Source organism: Balaenoptera ricei, chromosome 14 (genome assembly GCF_028023285.1).
Source record: "Balaenoptera ricei isolate mBalRic1 chromosome 14, mBalRic1.hap2, whole genome shotgun sequence".
Classification (NCBI taxonomy): Eukaryota; Metazoa; Chordata; class Mammalia; order Artiodactyla; family Balaenopteridae; genus Balaenoptera; species Balaenoptera ricei.
In genome coordinates, this window is record NC_082652.1 from 11,134,514 (window position 1) to 11,160,264 (window position 25,751).

A 25,751-nucleotide genomic window follows, 5' to 3' on the forward strand; every position below is an offset into this window, starting at 1 on the left:
CACATCCCCCCAGGCTCAGCACATCCAAGTGTAATCAGCCCACCTCAGTCATGAGCATCCATACTGGAGCAAAAGCTGAGGATGACTTTCACACCAGTTTAGACATTTCCAGATCATCCTAAGCTCAATTACAGCTAAACCAATAACATGCCCCAAACATCATTATTGGAAAATCACCAACCAGGCCTGCTAATTGTATTTGCGGCCTCTTCACCATATTAGTAAAGCAATAAGTGCAGCATGATCTTCCCACGGGATAACTATTCACAAGGCCAATTTCCTTAGGAGGAGACTTTCATATTGCACCAGCTTGGAACTAATGCGTCTCGGGAAATCAACTGTCAGATCAATGACATTTGCAACCAGAAAATATTTGGAGCAAACAGTGGAGTACAGCCTGCAGGTGAGACCGATGTGATCCTTACCTGACACTTTCAAGCTGTCGTGACTCAGAACCTTTGGGGTCAATTTGGAGATACTGTTCACATTCCCTGGCAAGACAAAAAGAAGCCTCATTATAAGACTTTGCAACTCTTTCCTGGGAAGCTCACCATATTATCACTAAACTGAAAAAAGCAAACAACATTACTAAGCTCCTTCTGTGTTCCAAGGTTGACGCCTTGAGCAGTGTACATAGAAATAAGTGGTCTTTATGGAAGTCCGGAAGGAGTTCAAATTCCAGATCTGAAGCTTCCTAAGGCAGTTTTCTTTACTTCTCTGAGTCTCAATTTTCAAATCTGCACAATAGAAATAATAATACCTATTTTCCAAAAGTGTTTCGATCATTGAAGAGAAGGTGTGTAAAGTGACCAGCGTAGTGCGTGGCACACAGTAGGTGCTCACTAAATAGTTATTGCTATGACTATAAGTACCTCTTTTTAATTGAACTTAACCAATGTTCATTAAATGAATTAATGTTCCCCCTCAACTGGACCATTTGAGGGAAATAAGGAGTTTACACAGTGATCTAGATTGACCTCCATAACCCTTCCACCCAAATATAAAAGGCATCTCATTTTGTTTTTGAAGTAACAGAAAGAAATTGTCAGCTTCTCTTCTTTATGCTTTTTTTTTTTTTTTCAGGAAAAGCCCTTGATGTAACCTAGCATTCTACGAGTTTCAGATAAAGATTAAAAAGTCAATAAAAAAGGAAGAAAATACAAAAAGCATGGAAGAGTGAGAAGTATTTAACAATTCATAATGTTGGGGTTACTTCTGAATCAGGTAGGCCTGGGACTGAATTCTAGATTGAGTACTTAGCAAAGGTGTAGCTTGGGGAAAATAACATAATGTCTCTGAGCCATCGTTTACTCTATGCAAAATGGAAACACCATCCACTTCAAAGAGTTAAGGCAAACACTAAATAACATGATAAAATTTTAATGACTGTTAGTTCTCGTCCCCTCCTTTTCATCTCCCATCATTATAAGGCTCAAATTAATTCGGTAAATGTGGATTAGGCACTGTGGTGGACACAGGGGATATGCTGGTAAACAAGACCAACAAGGTCACTGTCTTCACATTCCAGACCCCATTCTGGAGGAGAATTGATAAATTACTCAACCAACTCCACAAATCAATGGAAAAGTGCACTTGTAAGAAGCACTAGGAAGAAATTAAATAACATGTTAATGAGAATTTGCTAAGAGAACCTGGCTGAAATGTTAAGAAAGCCCTCTCTGAAGGAGGCCTCTCTTGCCCATTATGGGTTGTAAGCATATTTCCTAAGGGTGAGAGGCTGGAAAGTACCACTGAGAGAGTAAGCATGGGGCCAGATCATGCTGAGCCTCACAGGGTGAGCTACAGGGCCTCCACATCGCACAACCACAGGAGACACCAAGTACACTGAACACACAGCAGCCCTGGTAGGCAATATTCAGAAAGCAGAAATCACAAAGGACCAGAAGCATAAATAAAATATAAAGGGTGTAAGGGAAAGCATTCAGAAGAAAAAAAAAATCATGGAACTTCCCAGTGCAGCTGTGATGGAAGAACTGAGGCAGACCAATATTCCCAACAAGTATAACTAGAAAAGCTGGATAAAATATTTACAAACGTTCAAAAATTCTATTTGAGGGCTTCCTTGGTGGCACAGTGGTTAAGAATCCGCCTGCCAATGCAGGGAACACGGGTTCGAGCCCTGGTCCAGGAAGATCCCACATGCCACGGAGCAACTAAGCCCGTGCGCCACAACTACTGAGCCTGCACTCTAGAGCCTGAGAGCCACAACTACTGAGCCCACATGCTGCAACTACTGAAGCCCGCACGCCTAGAGCCCATGCTTCGCAATAAGAGAAGCCACCGCAATGAGAAGCCCGCGCACCGCAACAAAGAGTAAGCCCTGCTCGCCGCAACCAGAGAAAGCCTGCGTGCAGCAACGAAAACCCAGGCAGGAAAGGACAGGGGAAAGAAAACAAAAAGAAAAAAATAGTAATATTGTAGTTATAAAATCAAATATATCAGTAATTGTATTACATGTTAATTGATTAAACACTCCAATTAATAGACCTAGCTTGTCAGAGTGCGTTAGAACAAAACAGTTATATGCTGCTTATGTGAGCTACACCATAAACATAAGGACACAGAAAGACTGAAAGTAAAAGAATGAAAAAACAAAAACAAAAAAACCACTAACCAAAAGAAAGGTGGTATAGTTAAAATATTATTAAGCCAAGTAATCCTAAAGTCAAGATGCATAACTAGAAATAAAGAGAAAATTTTTAATAAAAAGGTTAATTTGTGGCGATCGTATTGTAATGCATACAACTACTGGATCACTATGCTGTGCATCCGAAACTAACAGTGTTGTAGATCAATTATAGTTCAATTAAATTTTTTTTTTAATTTTTAAAAATTTTTTTAAAATTAATTTAAAATAAAGACAAATACAATCCGATTTTTAAAAAAAATAAGTATAGTGCTGAATTTCTTAGCAGTCACAGGTTTTCTAGCTTAATTCCACAGTGGTCAGAGAATCCTTGCTGAATAATTCCAATTCTTCTGTATTTTGACCATTCTATGTTTTGAATCATTTTATGATTGAACACTCTATATACCTTTGAAAATAATATGTATCCTTTCATTGTTTGGTATAGTGTCCTATAAAAAATAATATAAAATAAAATAGATTTTAAAAGGTTAATTTCACCAGGAAGAGATAGCAATTTTACATTCACATGCACATAATAGCATACTTTCAAAATACTCAAATCAACAAACTAAGAAGAGGGAATTCCCTGGCGGTCCAGTGGTTAGGACTCCACGCTTCCAATGCAGGGGGCACAGGTTCGATCCCTGGGTGGGGAACTAACATCCCACAAGCCGCGTGGTGTGGCCAGTAAATAAATAAATAAAAAGAAAAGTGGAAAAATCCATAGTAATAGTTGAATATTTTAACAACCTCTCTCAGTAGCTAATAAAACAAGCAGACAAAAAAGTGGTAGGAGTATACAGATGTAAGCAATACAATTAATGAATTTGACTTATTTTGTATTAGAATGTTTAACAATAGATTGGACACAGCTTTTTTAAAAAAAGGATTAGTGAAACAGGAGAGAAGTCAGTATAAATCATCCACTGCACCAAGGATAGCTGTATATGTACACATTTTTTTCAAGTGCACATGGAACATTTACCTAAAATGGGTCATAAGATAAATTTAAATAAATTTCAAGGATTAATATTAATCAGAATATATATTCTAACTATAATGCATTTATGCTAGAAATCAACAATAACTTTAAAATCTTTTAAAACCTGCCTGGAAATTAAGAAAAAGTCACAAAGGAAAGTAGGAATATTTTGAAATGAATGATAATAAAAATAAGACATATCAAAAAGTATGGTAAGTAGCTAAACCTCTAGTTAGGCAAAAACTTACAGCTTTTTTTCTTTTCTTTTTTTCTTTTTTAATTTTTTGGCCATGCCTCGCAGCATGTGGGATCTTAGCTCCCCGACCAGGGATCGAACCTGTGCCCCCTGCAGTGGAAGCACAGAGTCTTAACCACGGGACCCCCAGGGAAGTCCCACAGCTTTAAGTGGATATATTAGAAAACAAGATAGGACGGAATCAATGATATAAATATCCATCTCAAGAAGTTAGAAAAAGAACAACAAATCAAACTCAAAGTAGAAGGAAGAAAATAACAAAGATAAAAGCAAAAAAATCAATGAAACAGAAAACAAACTTACAATAGAGAAAATCAACAAAGCCCAAAATTGGTTCTTCAAAAAGGCTAATAAAATTGATAAATGCCAATCAAGATCCTATGGGCATTGAAAAGATAACAATATGATTATAAACAACTTTATACCATTAGAATTTGACAATGTAGATGAAGTATGCAAATTAGAAAAACACACCTTACCAAAACTGACGTAAGAAGAAATAAAATACCTGAATACTTCTATATCTATTAAAGAAATTGAATCTGTAATTAACATTCCCACAAAGAAATATCTAGATCCAGATATCGAATCCTTTCAAGCGTTTAAACAAGACATAATACTGACCTTACACAACATCTACTAGGAAATAGAAAAAAAAGAAACATTTCTCAATTCATTTTTTAAGGTCAACATAACCTTGATACGAACACCTGGATACCAAAACCTGACAAGGAAACTATAAGAAAAAAAAGTACAGTCCAAACTCTCTCTCAGACCCAGATGCAAAACTCCCAAACAAAATATTATCAAATCAAATGCAGTTATACATAAAAAGGATGCTAGATCATGACCAAGTTTGGTTTATCCCAGGACTACAAAGTTGATTTCACATTTGAAAAGAAATCACTATAATTGTCCACATTTATGGAACAAATGTCAAAAGAGAATACAGAATGATCTCAACAGATAAAGAAAAGCATTTGAAAAAGTCAAATACCCATTTATGGTTTAATCTTAGCACACTAAGATACTTTTGATAAACGGTAGCTACAAAAAACTAGCACCAACATCACATGTAATGGTGAAATATTGAAGATTTTCTCTATGAGGTTGGGAATGAGTTAGGGATACCTATTACACCACTTCTAACCCACCATATCAGAAGTTCTGCAGACCAGCTGTTCAGCCCATGCTCTCTGGCAACTTCCTCCGCCACCCAGAGGTAGGCCACTCCTATAGGTCAGGTGTGGCCCACATCTTCCTGTTTCTCCATCATTGGTGGACTGCGTATTTCTATGGGGCCCACACCTTCTCCAAAGAGCTCTGAATTTCAGCCTAGGCAGTGGGGATGGGGGCCCTTTTAAGTTTCCAAGCATCTTTATTTATTCACTATCTCTTGGCCCCAGGGGTAGTAACAACTTTCTGTAGTTGCTCCTGCTGTACCCCTTTGTCATCTTCTACCCTTTTAAATAATGATCCGCCTTTTTACTAGTCAACACATTTTTTTTTTTTTTAAGGAATGTAGTTTACTTATTTATTTATTTTTGGCTGCGTTGGGTCTTCGTTTCTGTGCGAGGGCTTTCTCTAGTTGCAGCAAGCGGGGGGGCCACTCTTCATCGCGGTGCGCGGGCCTCTCACTATCGCGGCCCCTCCCGTTGCGGGGCACAGGCTCCAGACGCGCAGGCTCAGTAATTGTTGCTCACGGGCCTAGCTGCTCCGCGGCATGTGGGCTCTTCCCAGACCAGGGCTCGAACCCGTGTCCCCTGCAGTGGCAGGCAGATTCTCAACCACTGCGCCACCAGGGAAGCCCCTAGTCAACACATTTTTATATTAAATTTTCCCTATTCAAATTACTGGTCCAACTTCCATCTCTTCATTGGGCCCTGACTGATACAAGACCTAAATAAATGCAAGAATAAATAATATTCATGGATTGGAAGACTCAACATTCTAAAGAAGTCATTCTCTCTAAGTTGAACTATAGATTCTAACAAAACCTCAGTCAAAATCCCAACAGGTTTCTTTTTGTTTGCATTGATATGCTAATTCCATAATGTATACGGAAACAAAAAGGGCCAAGAATATCCAAGATAATCCTGATGATGAACTAAGTTCGAAGATTTATACTTTCAGATATTAAAAACTATGATGAAGCTACAGTAATTAAGACAGTGGGGTAATGGTGCAAGGTAGATGAATAGATCAGTAGAAGAGAATACAGTCCAGAAACAGACTTATAATATATGGTTACTTGATTTATGACAGAGACCATTGCAGTGTGGTAGGGAAAGATACTATTTTTCAAAACTGGGGCTCAGTCAGTGGAAATCCACATGGAAAAAAGAAAGTATCTTGCTTCACACTATATATAAAATCAATTCCAGGGGGATGGTAGACCTTAAATGTAAGGATACAAAAATAAAGCTTCTGAAAGATAAACCTAGAATAAGAAAAGATTTTTTTCAACAGGACCTACAAAACACTGACTAATTTAAATGACTGATAAATTAAACTTCATTAAAATTAAGAACTTCTGTTCATTAAACTCATCAATAAGATACTGAGGAACTGCCAAACTGTTTTCCACAATATTTGCACCATTTTATATCCCTGCCAGCAATGTATGTGTTCCAATTTCTCCGCATTCTCTCCAACACTTGTTATTTTTCTTTCTTTTTTTAAATTATGGCCATCCTAATGGATATGAAGTGGTATCTCATCATGGTTTTGATTTGCGTTTCTCTAATGACTCATAAAAAGGAATAAAGTACTAACATATACTACAACTTAGATAAACCTTGAAAACAGTGAGCTAAGTGAAAGAAGCCAGGCACAAAAGTCCACATATTATATGACTCCCCTTATACGAAATGTCCAAAATAGGCAAATCTATAGAGACCAAAAGTCAATTGGTGGTTACCAGAGGATAGGGAGAGAAGGGAATTGGGACTGGCTGCTAATAGGTATAGGATTTCTTTTTGGAGTGACAGAAATGTTCTCGAATGAATAATGGTGATGTTGCACAACTCTGTAAATATACTAAAAACCACTGAATTGTATACTTTAAAGGGTGAACTTTATAATATGTGAATTATATCTCAATAAATCTGCTATTTTTAAAAGTACCTAGATATGAGCTCACTGCTCAGTCGACTTTGTCTGCATGCTCTCACCTGATATTCATTGTCTGTAGAACCCTTAAATATATTTTGGTTATTTTGCTCCTTAGTAAATTACATGTGCTTATTCTTCTATAATAAATCAGTTTGCAAATGACCAAAGAGATTTCTTCTAAAAAACATAGCTCTTGCTTTTAAGAGAATTCTTTTAAGTGTCCGTGGATGTAAAATGATGTCTTAAATAACTGAAAATAGTTTTTAAATAATATTAACCAAAAAAAAGGTGTGATGAAAACATTTAGTGGCGGTTAATCTGAAAAAAATAGGTTTTAAATCATAAAGTGGCACTTAATTGACCTGCAATAACTGGCTTGTTAAATCCCAATTAAATTATTATCTGAAGCTCTTTTTTAAAAAAGTAGAACTCCTAAAGATTTGCAGGAAAAAAATTAGTTAAGTCCAAGAAATAGCAATGAGAGTTGGATACTGAACCAATTGTTGAAGAAGCCTAGAAACTTTTGCATTACTCACTTGCCCAATGTTGTTTAATAAGAACTTACTGGGCCCTTGCTATGCACTAGGCATTGTGCTGGATGCTGAAAGCACAGTGTGAAGCAAGGAGACAGGTGTCTACCCTCTTGGACCACACAGTCTAGCCAACGGCACTGCCCAATAGAAAGAGAATATCAGCCACATCTGTAATTTTAATTTTCCACTGGCCACATTAAAGAATTAAGAAGAAATAGTTGGAATCATTTTAATAATTTATTTAATTTACCCCACTATATCCCAAATATAATTTACCCCACTATATCCCAAATATACTTTCAACATGTTACAATATAAAGAATTACAAATGATATATTTCACATTCTTTTCTTCATGCTAAGTCTTTGAAACCCAGTGTGTAATTCACACTTACGGCACAATCTCAAGTCAGACTGGCCTCATTTCACACGCTCAGCAACACATAGGATGTGACTAGTGGCTACCATGTTGGACAGTGCAGTTCTAGCTGTATTACTATCTCATTTTTGTTTTCTTTCTCTTTCATTCTATTTTCCCTAATGTTCTCAGTATGTCATTCGGACCCTGGCTTTGCGGTTAGAATTAATATGGAAAATAGGGCCTGCGTATGGAAAAGTACCTATTACCATAAAAACTTTACAATAAAAATAGCAGTACTGTCACATGATGTACTCATTTAATTGCCCTATATTTGGCATCTTGTTGGCTGCTGCATTGTTGGTACCAGGCACACAATAGGTGTCAAAAAATGCTTATTGAATGAGTACAAGTCCTGTGAGTTTCCAAGTGGGAGGAATCCCTATAGCTGGAAGGGGCTGAGAAGACTTCTTAAAGGATTTATTCATTCATTCAACAAATATTTTTTGACCAACCACTATGATGGGTTTGAACTGGGTCTAGATGCACCAACAGGACTAGAACAATGTAAGTAATCCTGACTAGTTGGTTCACCATGTTGACCCAACCACTGCTTCATAGACTTCAGTCCTTTTTCAAGGACTTTAACAATTTTCACCGAAAACCACGGGCACTATTGTGTATCTCCTTAAATCGACTCACATCTTTTGACTTAGGAAAATTCTAACATATAAATTCAAGCATATAACATAAATGTAAAACCACTAACCCTTGCCATTATTAACAACTACAAAAAAATAAAAACAACATTCCCAGTGCTATTAAATTCTCTAAAGGTACTGTTGCCCACTGGAGACTCTCAGGCAATGGCCTGGTTTCCTTCCTTGTTCAAAGGTAGATTAGCCAACACTAGAGAGGTGTTAGAAACATATTAGTACCTAACGAATACCGTCTCCCTGCCATAATCAGTAGGTAAGGCATTTGAAAAAAGAATAGCTATGTGATTCAACTGTATGCAACGTTCAGTGCTGCCTAAAGTCATCCTGTGCGTAACCAGCAGTACACATACCACATTCTGTTCCAAGAACATGAACGGCTTCCAGAAGGAGACCAGGCAGGCGGCCTGTTTTATGATTCAGTGAACATGCCACACTTGCCTATAAGCCAGACTCTCAAAGACGTCATTACCTTTGAGGAACATCCTGTTTCCAAAGCAAGCATACTCTCCTCTCCTCCTCTGCAGTTGGAGGATACACCAATGTTCACAGTGCAGAATAGCCATAAACTATATTCCTAATGTGAAGTCTGGCTAGAGCCTGTTTTTAAGGGAAGCAATACGGTGTGATGGTTTAAAGCCCAGGCTTTGGAGTCAGACAAACCCAGATTGGCATCAGTCTCTGCATCTCTATGATGGCAGTCAAGTGACTTAACTTTGTTAAGTCTGTGCGCCTCGTATGTAAAATGGGAATAATAGCCCTTGCTTACAGAATTATTGTGAGGATTAAATAAGATGGTATGCCTGAAGCACCTGGCACAGTCCTGACAGTTAAAAAACATTCCAAAGTGTTTCTTGTTGCTGTTGTTGCAACTGCTGCTGTTATTCAGATGGAAATCCTTTTGTATCAACCAGAGAAGCAAAACCGCTAGGAGATAGATAGATAGATAGATAGATAGATAGATAGATAGTAATGTACATATATACATACATACATATACACATATATTTACATATATTTAAAAAATATTTTTACATATAACATATTTTAAAATATATATCTCTACATAGTTATATATATGTAAAACAAAAGGGATTTGTTATAGGAAATCGGCTTTATGCTCTTGTGGGAGCTGATTAAACAGTCTCTGAAAGGCTGTTGTCTTCACATCTAATGCTGCAGCTTGATGTCCTTGGAATGGGCAGTTGGAAAGGGACGAGGGATGTAAGGTGGGGAGAGCAAGAACGTGCTGAAACACCACGAAACCCATGACCATTCCTGTTGCACCTGGTATAAGTGCTATGAGTGTCCTGAGGAAGCTGGGCCCTTAGTCACAGAGCTGAACACACACACCCAGCCCAGGAGTCAGAGGCACTGAAGTGGGAGCCGCTGCTCACGTTGCCCCCAGGATGATCAAGCAGATCAGCAAGAACACGCGTGAGCTACAAGTTGTCTGCTGCTCCCCTGTGGCCTCCAGAGCTCCCAAGAAGCGCCCTGGTGGCTCACCCTCATTGGAAACACACAAGAAAAGGACTGTGGGGACTGCAGTTCATACTAGTCACGTTGATGGATGCATTACAAAGCCACCACACCATCCAGAAACAAAAGAATTCCCGTGAAGGAACTTTCACACTAGAAGGAGTTTTCACAGGGGAGTGCCAAGGAATGTTACTTGCACCACTATGGAACAGTGTTTTGGGGCATAACTGACATGAATCTTTCTCTCCCTCTCTTTCTCTGTCATGTATCATTCATGAATCTCTATGCACTGACACGGAAAGATCTCTGAGACCTCTTGTTAAGTGAAAAGAACTTGTCATAAAGCAATATGCCTAAGAAAACCCCCCTGAGGTTAAACATACACGTACACACACACACACCAAAGAACAAAGCTGTGTACGTGTACTTAGTGTATGTAAGTTCACAGAAAATGAAAGGTCCAGAATGATACATACGTGGCTTACGGTGTTCATTTCTGGAGAGGGGGGAGAAAATTGAGATGGTGGTGAAGGGGATCTTTCCCTTTCCCAAATGACTGATCCACAAACATTTTATTTGGACTAAACAGGTTGGTTTATTTTTTAATCGTTGCCAACACTTAGAAATCACAAGATTTCACATAAAAATCTCCAGTCCTGGATTTTTTTAAATTACAAGTTCTGGTAACACTAGGCTCCCTCCCATGTGGCAACACTGGGCTGGAGCTGAGTGGTAGCTGATACCCTGGATGGAGCACAGGTGCTCCAGGTCCCCACAGTGGCCAAAATTTGCTGCCTGACCCATTGCCTTCCCAGCTCTTGTTAACAGAACCCTGATGCTATTCATCTCACCTGCTGAGCAGCCACGTGTCCCAGGTGACCCTCCCCGCTCCTGGGTGCAGGTGTAAATCTTGATTGGCCTAAGTCAATTGCGGTGGGCACACGTCCCTGGCCAGGGACCTGCTTAGGCTTAGACATGTGATATAATCCTGGCCAAAGGGCCTGGGGGTAGGGCTTCTGGGAAATATTTCCCTTATCGATTACAAAAAACAAAACAAAACAAAAAAATATATATATATAAAAATCAACAGAGGAAGACACAGACTCAAATTCATTCACTGGAATGGCAATATGGAAGAAAGTTGACTTTTATTCCTGCTGCTGAATTAGCCACTCTGAAACTACCTCCCTCCAGAGTTCTCATGACACAACATAATTTTTTCCTGACATTTGAACCTCTCCCGGCATGGCTTTCTTTTACTCATAAACCGAAGCCTCCTAACTGATATAAACTTACTCTCAACCCTGCTTGGATCTCTGGGCATACAACTCATCTCTCCCCAGACATGCCACCAAGATCCTCATCTTCATGTCCTTATTCTGCTTTAAGCATCCTCCCCCATCCCCCCATCCTTAGATTCCTGGCTGGCAGATTCTTAGTCATCCCTAAAAGTCCAGGTTAATTATCACTTTTTCTCCTATAGCTTCTTCAATCTCCAGCTCCAGGCCAAATTAATTTCTCCTCTTCCATGTTCCCATAAATTGCTCCCAAAATCTCCATTTTTAGCACTTTCTTCCCAGAACTTTGTAAGTCTATCTCCCCAGCTGTATGCTACACATACACAGACTGTGTCCTAGTTCCTAGTTCCTAGATTCCTGGAAATCTGAATTCCCAGAAGAGGTTTACAGAATTCAATCAATGTCTTGGTCGTTGTCCATGACCTCCAGCCTCCCCACCTGTTAAAGAATCCTGAGTAGGATTCAGTCTAAAGACAGAAAGAGGGATTCTAGGACCCTTTGAGCCTCCTTCTAGCTCTGTGACAATTTTAAGACTCCCAGATCATAGGAAGCAGAATAATAGAAAACTATCTGAAGATTATGTTTGCTAAGGATCCAGAGAGCTACGTTCACTTATTTATTCATTTATCTCAATAAAGATTTGCTGTGCATTTACTACTCTGTGCCAGGCATTGTGCTAAGCACTAGGGTTACCATGGGAAACAAGACAATTGGCCAAGCCTTCATGAAACTCAACCCCTGGTGGGAAACAGAGACCCCCCCCCAAAAAAATCATGTGATAAATGCTATTAAAAGCTAGGGGCATATACCCAGAAGTGGGATTGCTGGACCATAAAGTAGTTCTATTCTTAATTTTTTGAGGAACCTCTATACTGTTTATCCATAATGGCTGCACCAATTTACACTCCGGCCAACAGCGCACAAAGAAAGGCTCCTTTTCATCCACATCCTCCCCAACACTTGTTATCGTTTGTCTTTCTGATAACAGCCATCCTAACAGGCGTGAGGTGATATCTCATTGTGGTTTTGATTTGCATTTCCCTGATGATTAGTGATGATGAACACCATTTCATATACCTGTTGGTTATTTGCATGTCTTCTTTTGAGAAATGTCTACTTGGGTCCTTTGGCCATTTTTTTAATCGGGCGATTTGGGGTTTTGCTACTGATTTGTATGAGTTCCTTACATATTTTGAAATACTAATATCTTACCCAATATATGGTTTGCAAATAGTTTCTCCCATTCTGTAGGTTGTCTCTTCACTCTGCTGATTGTTTCCTTTGCTGTGCAGGAGCTTTTTAGTTTGATGCAATCTCACTTGTCTGTTTTGGCTTTTGCTGCCTGTGCTTCTGGTATCACGTTCAAAATATCATTGCCTAGACATTAGCTTGATTATAGTGATTACTTCACAATGTACATGACCATGAGTGCAAAGAAGAGTTGCTTAGCCCAAGCATGAGAAGTCAAGAGATTGCTCCCAGAGGTATGTTATACAAGATAATAACTAAAGGTTGCAGAAAGGAGCTTGGAGAGTATTCCAGGTAGAGGGAAGAAAATGTGCAAAAGCACAGAGGTGAGATAGAACATAAGAAGCTTTAAAAAGTTTGGTTTAGATTAAAAAAAGGTGGCTGAGAAGGTAGCAGAAAGTCACATTGCAAAGCATATGGTGAAGCCATAGTAAAGCATTTGGTATTCATCCTGAAGGCAATGGGGAGCTATTTAAAGTTCTAAGTGGGAGAGTGGCACCGATTTTCCTATTAGCTCTCTCTAACTTGGTGTGGAGATATGTTTTGGTTAGCCTGGAGGCAGGAATACTAGTTAGGTGGAAGAGGATGGTGGTGAAATATCTGAAGGTGAAAAGAACAGAAGCACAAAGCACTTTCACCAGAATTTAGAACACTGCACAGCTGCAAGTCACTTACCCAACCTATGTAGACACACCGACACACATGCGTCTACACTCTAACGCTGGTGTTATTCAAGGAAAGTCTGAAGAACCTTACCACATGTTCCAAGGGGCAAAGACAGACAGAATTACATGATCAAATTGGGAAATACTGGGTTAACAAAGTGAAGCAGATGTCTTTACTGCAGGCCATCAGAAAACCTTTGATATGCAACTGTGAATTTGCTAAAAAGAAGATACAATACGTGATGTTTTTCACGTGTAGTTGAATATGAACTGCTTCTCCTTCGGTCTTTCCCATCTCAGGAGATAGTACCTTTTATCCATTGAGACCAAAACTCCTCTTTTTTCCTCACACAGCACAGCAAGTCCTGTGGGCTCAACTTTCAAAATAGATGCCAAGTGCAACCACTTGTAACCACGTCCACTGCTACCCTCTGGTTCAAACCACCATCTCTCACCTGGATCAACGCTTCCGAAATCAGCTCCAGGCTCCCACTCCTGCTCCCTACGGTCTATCCTCCGCACAGCAGCCAGAGTGATCCTTCCAAAATGTAAGTTGGATCACGTCATTTTCCTGCTTAAAACCGTCCAACAGCTTCCCATCTCATTCAGAGGAACATTCAGATGCCTTATTGTGGCTCCCGGGCATTGTGAGATCCGGCCCTGCCCACCTCGCTGACCCTCTCCCCACTTCAGCCCCTGTGAGCCACATTCCTTTCTGCTGTTCCATGAACCCACCAAGCACATTCCCATCTCAGGGCTCTGCACTTGCCCACCCCTAAGGAATTGTTTCTTCTCATCATTCAGGTTGCCACAGACAGAGGGACTTGGCCTCATTTGTTACCGTGTCCCCGTCATCCAGAATAGTGCTAGGCACATGGCAGGAGCTCAAAAAGTACTGAATGAATGAGTAAATTTGTATTTGAATGGCATGGCACCCAACGACTCACTATTCTGGAGCACATTTAGCTGGATGAATGTGATAAAATATCTGTCCTCTTGCCACTTCCCAGGTGAGAAGAAAAAACACAAAAACCCAAATAAATAAAAACAAGTCACCATTCTTCCCTTTGGTGTGCTGAAACTATTTCTTCACAACAGCTTCAGTTCATTTTACAGGGAGAAAAATGCACAGCCCAACTTCTGCAGGTTAATTCAAAGCTCCAGTATTAGCTGACAAATGATGGATGCTACATAACAGCCCTTGTCGGTCTTGTGTCTTTGGCACAAAGCTCTATAAGTATTGGAGGGAAGGGACAGGAAGGGAGGAAGAACTGATCTATCAGGTCAAAAGGTCTTGCTTCTCACTGCCTGGAAAGTCCACTCCTTGGCCCCAGTTGCTTCATGCCAACCCTCTGTATTTTCCAGGTGCCTTTGAAGAACCCAGCACTATGATGAGCCCAAAAGAACACAGAAGACAAAGAGCCTCAAGTTGGATCCTGCATCAACCAGAGGTTAGAAGCAAAATTCAAAACCCAACACAGTCTAATTGTAATCCAAGCACAGTCATCTCTCTCTTGTGAATGATCTCTTGCTAGTTTGGGGGCTTTGGACAGATTATATACATTTTGAGCCTCAATTTGTTTATCTGTAAAAGGGAGATATTAATCTTTGCCTCAAAAAGTCATTGCAAGAATTTAATACACACAAACATCAATGTGCTTAGCAGAATCTGGCACACCAAGTATCAAAATGATCCACTGTTAACATTAATAATACTATGGATGTTCAAAGTCTCAGTTTCCACACCTTCACCATTTTGTGTCGGGGGCGTTCATGGGTTTTTAATGATGATTAAATAAGTCGTTCTCAATCTTTGCTGCATCTTAGAATCACCTGGGGAGGTTTTAAAGCTCCTGACACTAGGCTGCCACCCCGACCCCAGTTACTCCCAATTACATTGTAATCTCTGAGGGTGGGGATCAGGTGTCAGTATTTTTTAGCTCCCTAGTGATTCCAATGTGCAGCCAAATTTGAGAACCATGGACTAAATTACTGAAATCACATTTGTAAGCACATGGTAGATGTTAAACAAATGTCCCTTTCTTCCACCCCTCCAATGACTCTGGGAGAATGAGTTCCTCATATGATCTGAGATCTTTGCCACTTTTATGATTGTATAAACAGAAATGACAAAGCTTTTGGAAATCAAATAAGATATAACTGCACAGAACAAGATAGGTTATGCAAATTATATTCAAATAAACAGTTATGCAAATGCTCTTGTGGCCCTTCTAACTATTTTATAGGCCCAGAGAAGCCCCAGAAAGACTCTGGTGGAAATACATGCCTTAAACGACAAAGACAGAAATTTACCGTCTCAACAGCAGATGTTCCCAAAACAAGGCAGCTCACCTGAGTATGAAGAAAATGGAGGGACTCAGCAAAGAGGAGAAAGGGCAGGTTTTGGCTCTAATCAAGGAGTAGATTATCTTTATTTGGGTTTAATTATCTTAAAAGTAGACACTACCTCTTCCTGCTTCAAGAAACACATCTGAAAGGCAGGTTGCAGGGGGGCAGTAAATGAGCAAAACCAATAACACAGGTGTTTTTACCTTGCTTTTCATCTGTGGCTTTGGAAACACTTTATAAATATTAGTTGATTAAGCCACCCAACAGTTTTGCAAAGAATATTATTATTATCCTCATCCTTCAGATGGATGAAACCACCCTTATTGGAAGACAGTGCTAGTTCATTATCCCAGGACCAGCCTTGGCAATTCTCACAGCTGAATGGACACCTTTGGGGGAGGCGGGGGGGGGGGGGGGGGGCGGGGAGGCGGTGGGGGCGGGGAGGCGGAGGACTCGCTCTCTGCATTCATTTATTCACATAGTCATTCACCCACAGGCTTTCCTTGAGGGCCTACTATGGGTTCTGGGCTTGGTGGGGAAATGCTAGACTCTGAGGACAGGGATTGTGTCTTAGTCTTAGCTGCATACTTAGGGGCTAGAAAAGTGCCTGGCACATAGTAAGTGCTCACTGCACATGGGTTTAAAAATGGAATGAACAAAAATGAGTGAGACACAACCCCTGCTAAACACACACAGTCTGAGGGAGGGAGGGAGGGAACCCTGCTTCAGGCCTTACTCCCCGTATCTTAATAATAGCAACTGCTAGTTACTCTGTACCCGGCACCATGCTAAGTGCTTTAGACACACCAGCTCACTGAACCCTAAGAACAACCCTACGAGGCCAGGACTGTTATTCCCATTGGAGACAGGAGGGAATTGAGACCTAAAGAGGTATTGATGGAAGACAGTAGAGAACCGTGATTTCAAAACGTGGGCTCTGGACTTCAGCAGTCTCTGGTGGAAGTCCCAGCTCTGCCCCAAATCCTAACCCCCAATACCCGTGAATGTGAACTTATTTGGAAATAGAGTCTTTGCAGAAGGAATTAAGTTAAGGATCTCCAGGTGAGATCAGCCTGGAGTTAGGCAGTGACCGGTGTCCTTGTAAGCGACCGGAGAGGGAGACTGGAGACACAGAGAGGAGGCCACGTGAAGATGGGGTCAGAGACTGGAATGGTGAAGCCCCGCACCAAAGGAAAAGCAAGGACGGCCAGCAGTCATGAGAAGCTAGGAGAGGGCAGGGGACGCAACCTCCCTCAGAGCCTCCAGAGGGAGCAAACCCTCAGGACAACTCGATTTCAGACTTCTGGCCTAAAGAATTGTGCAAGAATAAATTTCAGTTGTCCTTAGCCAACAAGTGTTTAGTTATCTGTTATAGCAGCCCTGGGAAACTAACAAAAGCCCCTACAAATTGCAACTCAATCACCTCCTCCTTCCTCTCTCTTTCTTTTTAAAATTTTAATTATTATAAAATGCCTCTAGCCCATTAAAAAAAAAAAAAAGATAGACACCAATATAATGAGCACCACGGATTCATCACCCACCTTGGGAAACGAAGCTGTGCCAATACTGGTGAAACCCCAAAGGCACCTCCACCTGAGTCTACTCTCCCCCACAACAGGAAATCACTCTCCTGAATTTGTGTTAATCATTCCCTTATGAGCTTTTATACCTTTACTACATATGTATGAATTCCTAAATAACAAATAGAATTATTTTGCCTGTTTCTAAACAGTATATATAAATGGTGTCCTAGAACATGTATCCTTCAACTTGATTTTAACTCAGCATTGTTTTGAGATACATGCTGATTCATGTGGTTCAAATTCATTTATTTTCACCATTCCACTGTGTGCATACATCACAAATGCACTGATACATTCTCCTGTGGATAGGTCTTTCAGGTTGTTGTTTTTTCTTTTGTTTTGTTTCGCTTTTTCCAAATTTCTTTTTGTTATTACAAACAATGTATCAGTAAGCCTTCCTGTTTCCTGGTGTGTAAGAATTTCTCCAGAGTTCTGTTTCTTGAAGTGTGGCCTGAGACCCCCTGGTGAATAATGAAATCATTTCAGTGGCTTTGTGGTCAACACTGCTTTTTTTTTTCTTTTTTTGGCAGAAGACAAAATATTAGAGTGCATCACATGGCAAGGATAAGTATTGCTTCATAAAACTTCTGTTTCAATTATAGATAAGTGTATACTGGGTTGCCATCTGAAATGTGTTTTTTACTAGCAAAGCCAAAAGAAAGTTTAGAAAGCAGTTCCCTTGGGCCTTGCTACTCAGAGTGCGGTCCGAGCGTCAGCATCAGCTGGGAGCCAGCCAGGAATACGGAATCTCAGGCCCCATTTGGGATCTACTGAATCAGGATCTGCATTTTGATAAGATCCCCAGGTTCTTCAGCTTCTCACTGAAGTTTGAGGAGCAATTCTCTAGAGATATACCAGCAAGGAGGAATTGCTGGGTCATAGAATGTGCCATGTTTATTTAGCATTACGAGATACTGCAAAAATGCTATCCAAAGTGTTAATATCAAGAAGCTCCTGGGACTTCCCTGGTGGCACAGTGGTTAAGAATCCGCCTACCAAAGCAGGGGACATGGGTTCAATCCCTGGTCTGGGAAGATCCCACATGCCACGCAGCAACTAAGCTGGTGCGCCACGACTACTGAGGCTGTGCTCTAGAGCCCGTGAGCCACAACTAATGAAGCCTGCGCACCTACAGCCCACGATCCACAACAAGAGAAGCCACCGCAATGAGAAGCCCACGCACCGCAATGAAGAGTAGCCCCTTCTCGCCGCAACTACAGAAAGCCCACACACAGCAATGAAGACCCAACGCAGCCAAAAATAAATAAAATAAATAAATTTATTAAAAAAAAGAAGCTCCTTTAACGATCTGCTTTCTATGGCAGGGTTCCTAGTAAGTCTCCATTTGACCAAAGCATTCTGCAGCTACAAATTTTTTCTTTTTCTTTTTTAATTCACAGTCCATTGCTGCTTTCCTGCAACTTCCTTATTCTCCATCCCTCCTGGCTGTCTATGAGGAGTGAGGGAAGCCTGGATAAACAAGGCCCCCTTCTGGGAGAAGAGGGCTTCACTCACAGATAGAGCAAGGGACAGCTTCTGTCACACAGAACCACCTGAGATGTGTAAACACCACGTCCTGGAGAAACACCAGCCCCAGGAGAAGACAACAGGCCCCACTCTGGCAGCTCCCGGGTTTCTGGGGCTAAGGGAAGGCTGCAGCCTTTTTCAGTGCAGCTGACATTGCTTCGTGGCTAGAGCAGCCCCACTCCCAGATGCAAAGTTTAATATGATTTTTTCACTTCAGTAACCAAAGCATTTCTGATGCATTGCTTTTCATGAGGTCCTGGCAGTGCATCAGCTGAGCCATTTCCTCAGGCTTCTCCTTTCTGCTCTGGTTCACACTTCCTTTTCCGGGGGTTTCAATGCCTGACTCACAGCCCTGCATGCACTTCCTTATGCAGAGTCGATGGAATAATATACCTCCGTGCTGACAGCCATGCTCACTGAGGGCTCACCATAAGCCTGGAGCTGTGCTGGGGACCTCCTCCACCCCACAGATAGACACAATTATCCCCATTTTACAGCTGGCATCATCATTCCAAGATGCACACTGTCACACTGATGAAATTGAAGTGGGTCCTGGAATCAAGGCACCTCATTGCCGTGTGACCAGATGGCAGTGATGTAATGGACATCCCCTGTGGACTGGAGAACTTGGCTGGTTTTCCTCACGGTCTGAGTAGACAGCTGCCCCTTCCCAACACTGCAGTCAGCACGTCATATCAGGATAACAAGCCTGTGAGCAAGGACCATGAGTCCCGGCTGCTGAATCTTCCTTTGATACTTCCAGGTAAGACCAAGAAACCACCAGCATTAAAACTTGCAGAATGGGTTTCAGGGGCTTGAATGAAAACCCTGGAGTCCATGGTGGGGCCCTCGCACAAGAACTGCTCTTGACAGCAGGACCTGGTTATTTATTGAGCATAACAAAGCCCCCAAAACAGTGCCTAAAACAATAGCAATCCTTTATTTTGCGCCTGGATCTGTGGGTAGGCTGGGCTCAGCCAGGCAGCTTTCGCTTGGGTATCTCTCATGCCCTTGCAATCACTGTAGCTGAGTCCTGGGTCACTTCACAGGTTTCTTCAGTCATATGTCAGGCACCTGGGCTGGGAAGACTCAGACAACTGAGGGCGGGAACGGCTGGGGCTCTTTGAACACCTCTTCTTGATGTGGTCTCTCCACATGGTACCTGCAGGGAGGCCACACTTGGGGAGGAAGGCTCCCAGACTGAGTATCCCAAGAGAAAGCAGCAGAGGCTGCATGCCTTTCTGTTCTAACCGAACCCTGGAAGTCACGCAGCGTCACCTCCACTGCATTCTGCTCATCCAGTGGCCACAACGGCCCACCCAGATGAAAGGACAGGAAACAGACTGCACCTCTTGAACGGAGGGGTGTCAAATCATGTGTGGACATGTTTTAAAACCACTACAGTCTGCCCTTGTGGCCCAAATCATACACATGCAACACAAACCCACCCATTCCCAAGGACCCCCGAAAATCTCTCCTAGAAGCATTAAGCTCAGCTCAGGATCCAGTCGTCTAAATCACGTCTAAGTGTGGGTCAGGCTTCTTGCGTGAAATTCAGCAAGTACAGTTCTTCAAGTACCGTTTCTCTGGATCTGAAGACCTGTGGACCAGAAAGACAGAGTATCTTCCCTCGACACACGCAACCTACCATGGTGAGCCAAGCGGACTGCTACAGACATTCTCATTAAAAAGCAGGGAAGTGGGAGGCACTCAGTGGTCCATATCAATTCTAGGACCCAATAGGGCATATTTTGTCAGTGCCTTGATTAGGGCTCAGTCCAACTGCCTGGGATGTACCCAGCCAGGATCATGGGTTTTACTGGGGCTCCCAGATACTCTGCCCCCTCAAACTGCCCAAGCCAGCAAGTTCCATAGGAATCCTATCAATGAGATCACCTTCCTGCCCAAGCACAGTCTTTTTTTTTTTTTTTACATTTAGAAGCAAATCAGAGAATTTTATTTCCTTGAAGCATTTCAAGCTTACAAAAGAGTATAGAAATAGCATAATCAATATCAGCATATTCATCATTCAGCTTTTGTAAATCTTAAGATTTTGTCATATTTGATTCTGAAATGTTTACTCAATATATAAATGTTGCATATGTTTACATCCTCCTCCCCACCCCAAGAGAGAACCTCCATCCTGAATTGGTTGTACCTCCTCCCTGTGCATTTTTTTAAAACCCTGGATGCAACCTCAAAGGATGCAACCTCAAATCTATGTCATTACAGCTGCCTCAGACAATAAAAAAAATTTTAGGTTGATGAGACCTAAAAGATGGAAGTGAAATCACCTCCAGAAATCCCTGAGAGTTGCTAAGTTACCTAACTGGAAGTATGTCAGGGGATAATCAAGAAGAAGAACACCAGGATCTCAACCCAGCTTTACCATAAACCAACAAGTTATAAGGGCACAATGCAAACAGCCAGCCTGCATGTGGAGTAGCCCTCCGGAGGTATTATGCTTTGCTACAGCATGTTAGGAGTTAAATTGCCAAGCACAGTCTTTAATGATGACTTTGATTCTCTTCTTTCTCATTCCTGAGGTTTTTAGTACATTTTCCCTAAAATCTACATTGTGATTTTTTTCAGTTGTGTTATGAAGGTTGGGATACAGCCCTGGTGGTTGGTTAACAGTAGCAAGAAGCAGACGACATAAGGTCATTGAGGGAGCGTTCTCGGCTGAAGTGGGAGGATGACAGGAAGGTTCAGTTTAACACAATTTTGCCCAGTACCTACTGTGGGCCAGGCATCAGGCGAACAAACCAGTACATAGCACGATGTCTAGCACACAGTAGGTATTCAAAAATCCTCACTGAAATAAGGAAGGGAGGGAGGGAAGGAGGGAAGGAGAGAAGGAAAGAAGGAGGGAGGAAGGGAGGGAGGGAGGGAGGAAGTCTGCTCACGTCCTCAGGAGAAAATGGACTCATAAATATATCACTGCAGTAGCACAGAGGAGGGGGCACCTTACTCGGCCAGAAGAAGAAGTCCCACCAAACGGAAGTAACAACAAATGCAGAGGCATTTTCACATCCAATTATCTACCCTATGAAGTAGGCAGAGGGCATGTCATTCTGTCCAGTACACAGATGAGGAAACTGGGGTTCAGAGTTACATTTCTTGTTCAAGGTCACATATCCAACAAATGGTAGCCCAGAAGTCCGACTCATGCTTCCTGACTTCTAATCCAAGGCTTGTTCCCAATAAATGAATTAATATTTATTGCTACAGGCAATGCTGCAGCCCTTCAGAGATCCCAAGAATGGAGCCACCTTCTCTCTCATCAAAGCAGCACCCTAGGATAGTGGTCAAGAGCTCAGACTCCGGAGTCAGACTGTCACTTACTAGATGTATGATCTTGAGATCATTATTTCATCTGTCTGAACCTCAGTTTTAAATATGTAAAAGAGTGTTAATAACACAAACCCTTAGTAGACCTCTCATCTTTTCTCTCTCCTTTCCAGGACTCAGTCCCCCTCTTCTGGTAAGAATATGTACATTTTTCTTTTGGAGAATCACCACTCCCCCGTTCTCAGTCCATATGTTTCAGATTAAGTTAACCACATCTCCAGCCCCAGATGTGGGCACATGACCAAGGCCTAGCCAATCAGAGTATTCCATCCCTGAGCACATGACCAAAGCCTGGCCAATCAGAGTATTCCACCCCAGGCCACAGTGATTGGTTCACAAATTAACATAGGACCCAAGTTGGTCCAATGAGACACCATTATGGTATGAACCACTGGAAAAAAGAATCTCTCTTCCCAATGGGTTTGCTGAGCTGGTCACCGGCACCCCCGTAACTGCTAGACAGCCAACCTGCTGTCATTGAAGGGAAAGGAACAGAGAAGCTGACGAGAGTGAAGCCAACACAGAAGAAAGCACAGCAGAAAGATGGACAGAAAGCAGTGACATTATTTAAACTCCTGGATCCAGGCTGTGCATAATTCCCCCTTGACTTTGCCATTTCGTGAGCCAAAAAGTTATTTTCCCCTCAAGTCAGGTCGCCTTGGGTTTCTATTACTGGTAAAAAAAAAAAAAAAAAAAAAAAAAAAAAGCCTTAGAATACCAGTTTCTGTGACTGCTGGATGTGATGACACGAGATAATGCTCGTGGGGCACTCAGCACAGAGCCTCACAGACAGCAGGTGCTCAATAAATGACTCCTGCTATTTTATCATCCCTGGACTGAACCAACTCATCACCCTCAAAATAATTAGCAGAGCAGTGGCCATGACCCTGAGGAGGGAGCTACTGACTTAGCCTGTGCATCCGCTTACTTCTCCCTCACTGCCTCTCAGCTCCCTGTGCAGAAAGCTCCAATGCCAGATGGCTTGGGAAGATGGTGACAGATGAAAGCTGGTGCAGCAAAGGTGGTAGCAGCTCCTGATGGATAGAGGGGCCATTGGAAGGGTGAGAGGTGGGTAGAGAGGAGGCAATTAGAGACTAAATGAGCCTGAGGCACTTCTGAACCTCCAGACCTCCAGCTGCTGGCGAGTCAGCCTTGGCATGGGCAGGTACCCAAGGCTCTCTGGACCCAGCAACCTCATGCCAGCCTCATCCATCTAGCAGGGGCCTAAGGTCACCCCTCTGGCTTCCCTGCTGCCTATGCTCCATGCTGAATCACCTCCTCACTTGTTTCTGCACAGTGAGGTCTCAGCATGTTGCTGAGGACTGTTAGGGGCGCTGTGATGATGGCTATGGTCAGTGGCAGAAAAACACCAGAGGTGCGCGGGGCTGCTTGGTTTCTCCTCCTCGATCCTGACCAGGATGAAAAACCACTTCATCTGTCCATCTTCTCACGGGTACCCATTCTTTCCCTTGCTCTTGCCTCCTCTCCTTCATGCCTCCTTCACCCCCTTCTGCTACAGACAGCTGTGACTGTCCCCCACTACAGTGGGCCCTAGATCCCCTTGCATCCCTTTTACCACTCCTGTACACCCCAGAGCTTCTGTGCGGTATGCTGCCAAAGCCCCACACCTGTGACCTTCAGAGCATTGTCCTTGAGCTGCTGTTGCTGTGTCCCCCATTTAGAGGTCCAGAAGTCCCTGGGAATTCACACCCAGGGAAGCCCATGGCCAATGGCTGGTTCATGGGTACAAACACCCAGTTCCTATGACCAAGGTAAGACATTCTCCAAGGTTTAATTTATATTCCAAAGCTCCCCATAGGATCAGGTTAAGCCTGGGACTTCACCTCAAATCCCACCCTTACTTGACTTCCTCCCCTTTCCTTCACTTGATTCCCTCACTCCCTTACCAGTACCTCCTATAAGCATTTCTTAATAAATCACACCTCATCTCTAGTCTGCTTCTGGGAGAACACACCTGTCCGGCACCCATTCCCCTTCCTCTAGTAAAAGAATGTAGATTTTCCTTTGGATAAACTGCCCTCTCCCACTCTTAGTCCCTGTGGTTTGTTTAAAACTGATGACCTCACATCCCAGCTTGAGGGAGAGACATGCCCCAGACTTGGACAATCAACCGATTTTGTTCACCCATGATCTCAGTGATTGCTTCAAGGATGGGCACATAATTCAAGTTGGTCCAGTGGGACTCAAGACCATAGATTTTGCTGTAACTATAGGGAAAAAGAAGATCTTGTTCCACTAGGTTTGTGAGTAGTGTGTAAGTCTTGAGCTACTGGGGACTATCTTGCCACCAGGAGGAGAGGGCCTTCCTGGGAGTGAAGCCAACACAAATGAAAGCAGAGCTGAGCGGAGTATGGAATGGGACCAGGTCATGATCTCATATGAGCACCTGGATCCAGCTGTACCTGAAGACCTAACTGATGGATTTTAAGTTTTTGAGGCTTCAGAGTCTCGATCTGTACCCCATACTGCATTAGTAATAACATTCATTTACTAGGCACCAAGAGGTGCCAGGCACTGTGCTAAGTACTTTCTACACATCATTTCTAATCCTCACAAGACTGCTGCAGACATTATCATTTCCCATCTACAGAAGCAGAAATTGAGGTCCAGAAAAGTACAACATCTGTCCCAAAGTCACACAGCTGTCATGTGGCAGAGCTGGACTTGAATCCAGGTGTGCACAGCCTCTCTACCAAGTCAGTTTTCAATCAAAGCTATTTGATTTAAATCAACTTAACTTTTCAACCTCTCCAAAACAATTATGTGGGACATGGATAGAGTAAGTTTGGACTACCTAACAGTGGAGGTCATCGTCTTCACAGAACTCTGCCAGCAACTTCTGCTCTAAAAACATCTCCCCGAACATTCCTCACAGGGCCCACATGTCTGCCCTTGAGGTTGATCCTTTCCTTGACTCTCAAGTGCTTTTTGCTCTCCACACAACCCTTGTGAAGTTGGAGCCATTTTTATCCCCATTCTTCAGATGAGGACACTGGGGCTCAGGGAGGTGAAGTCACTTGTTCCAAGTCACACAGGGGCTTTAGTAGAAATCAAGACCCTGGAGAAAAGAGAGTCAGTGGGACTGTGTCTTCATCCCATTCAAGCTCACAGAAAAGGAAACAGTAAATGCTTGCTGAATGCATGAATGAATGAATGAATGATGGGATGGAAGGAAAAGTAAACAACTAGTTGCCTACTTTCAGTATTTTTTAGAAGGTGAGAGATGGTCTTGACTGATGAGAAATAATCCTTCCAATCTATAGTTTCTTTACATGAAACTCTAAGGAAAGGAACAGGGGACTGGCTTGGTATGGGAGCCAAGATAATTAGGATCTGACTGTGCCTTTATTTCCACAACATCCCATTTAGTGATGCAATGGAGAAACCAAAGGCCTTGGAGATAAATCCAGGGTCAAATCCATAGTCTACCAATTATTAGCTGTGTGACCTTGAACAAGTCACTTAGCCTCTCTGAGCCATTTTTCTCATCCATAAAAGAGGACAGTTCACAGATGCCCCTCCAAGGGTTGATAAGCTGCACAGAGTAGAAGCATTAAACACCAGCTCCTTTAGCATTTCTCTTTATTCTCCCATAACTCTGTTCTCCCACATTTAAGACAGA

The 25,751-nt window shown here is 42.2% G+C and overlaps 1 protein-coding gene across 4 annotated transcripts in view; it reads right to left on the minus strand.

The window, feature by feature from the left end:
* The window catches only part of SUDS3 (SDS3 homolog, SIN3A corepressor complex component), a 374,523-nt gene that overhangs the window by 221,281 nt on the left and 127,491 nt on the right, over positions 1–25,751 (minus strand). For 3 of the 4 annotated variants that reach the window (XM_059894291.1, XM_059894290.1, XM_059894289.1), the window contains one exon: positions 426–491. In XM_059894291.1, coding sequence (XP_059750274.1) covers positions 426–491 — 66 coding nt within the window. Of the gene's footprint in view, positions 1–425; positions 492–25,751 lie in introns of those variants that run through there. The other variant, XM_059894292.1, reaches the window with a different exon arrangement.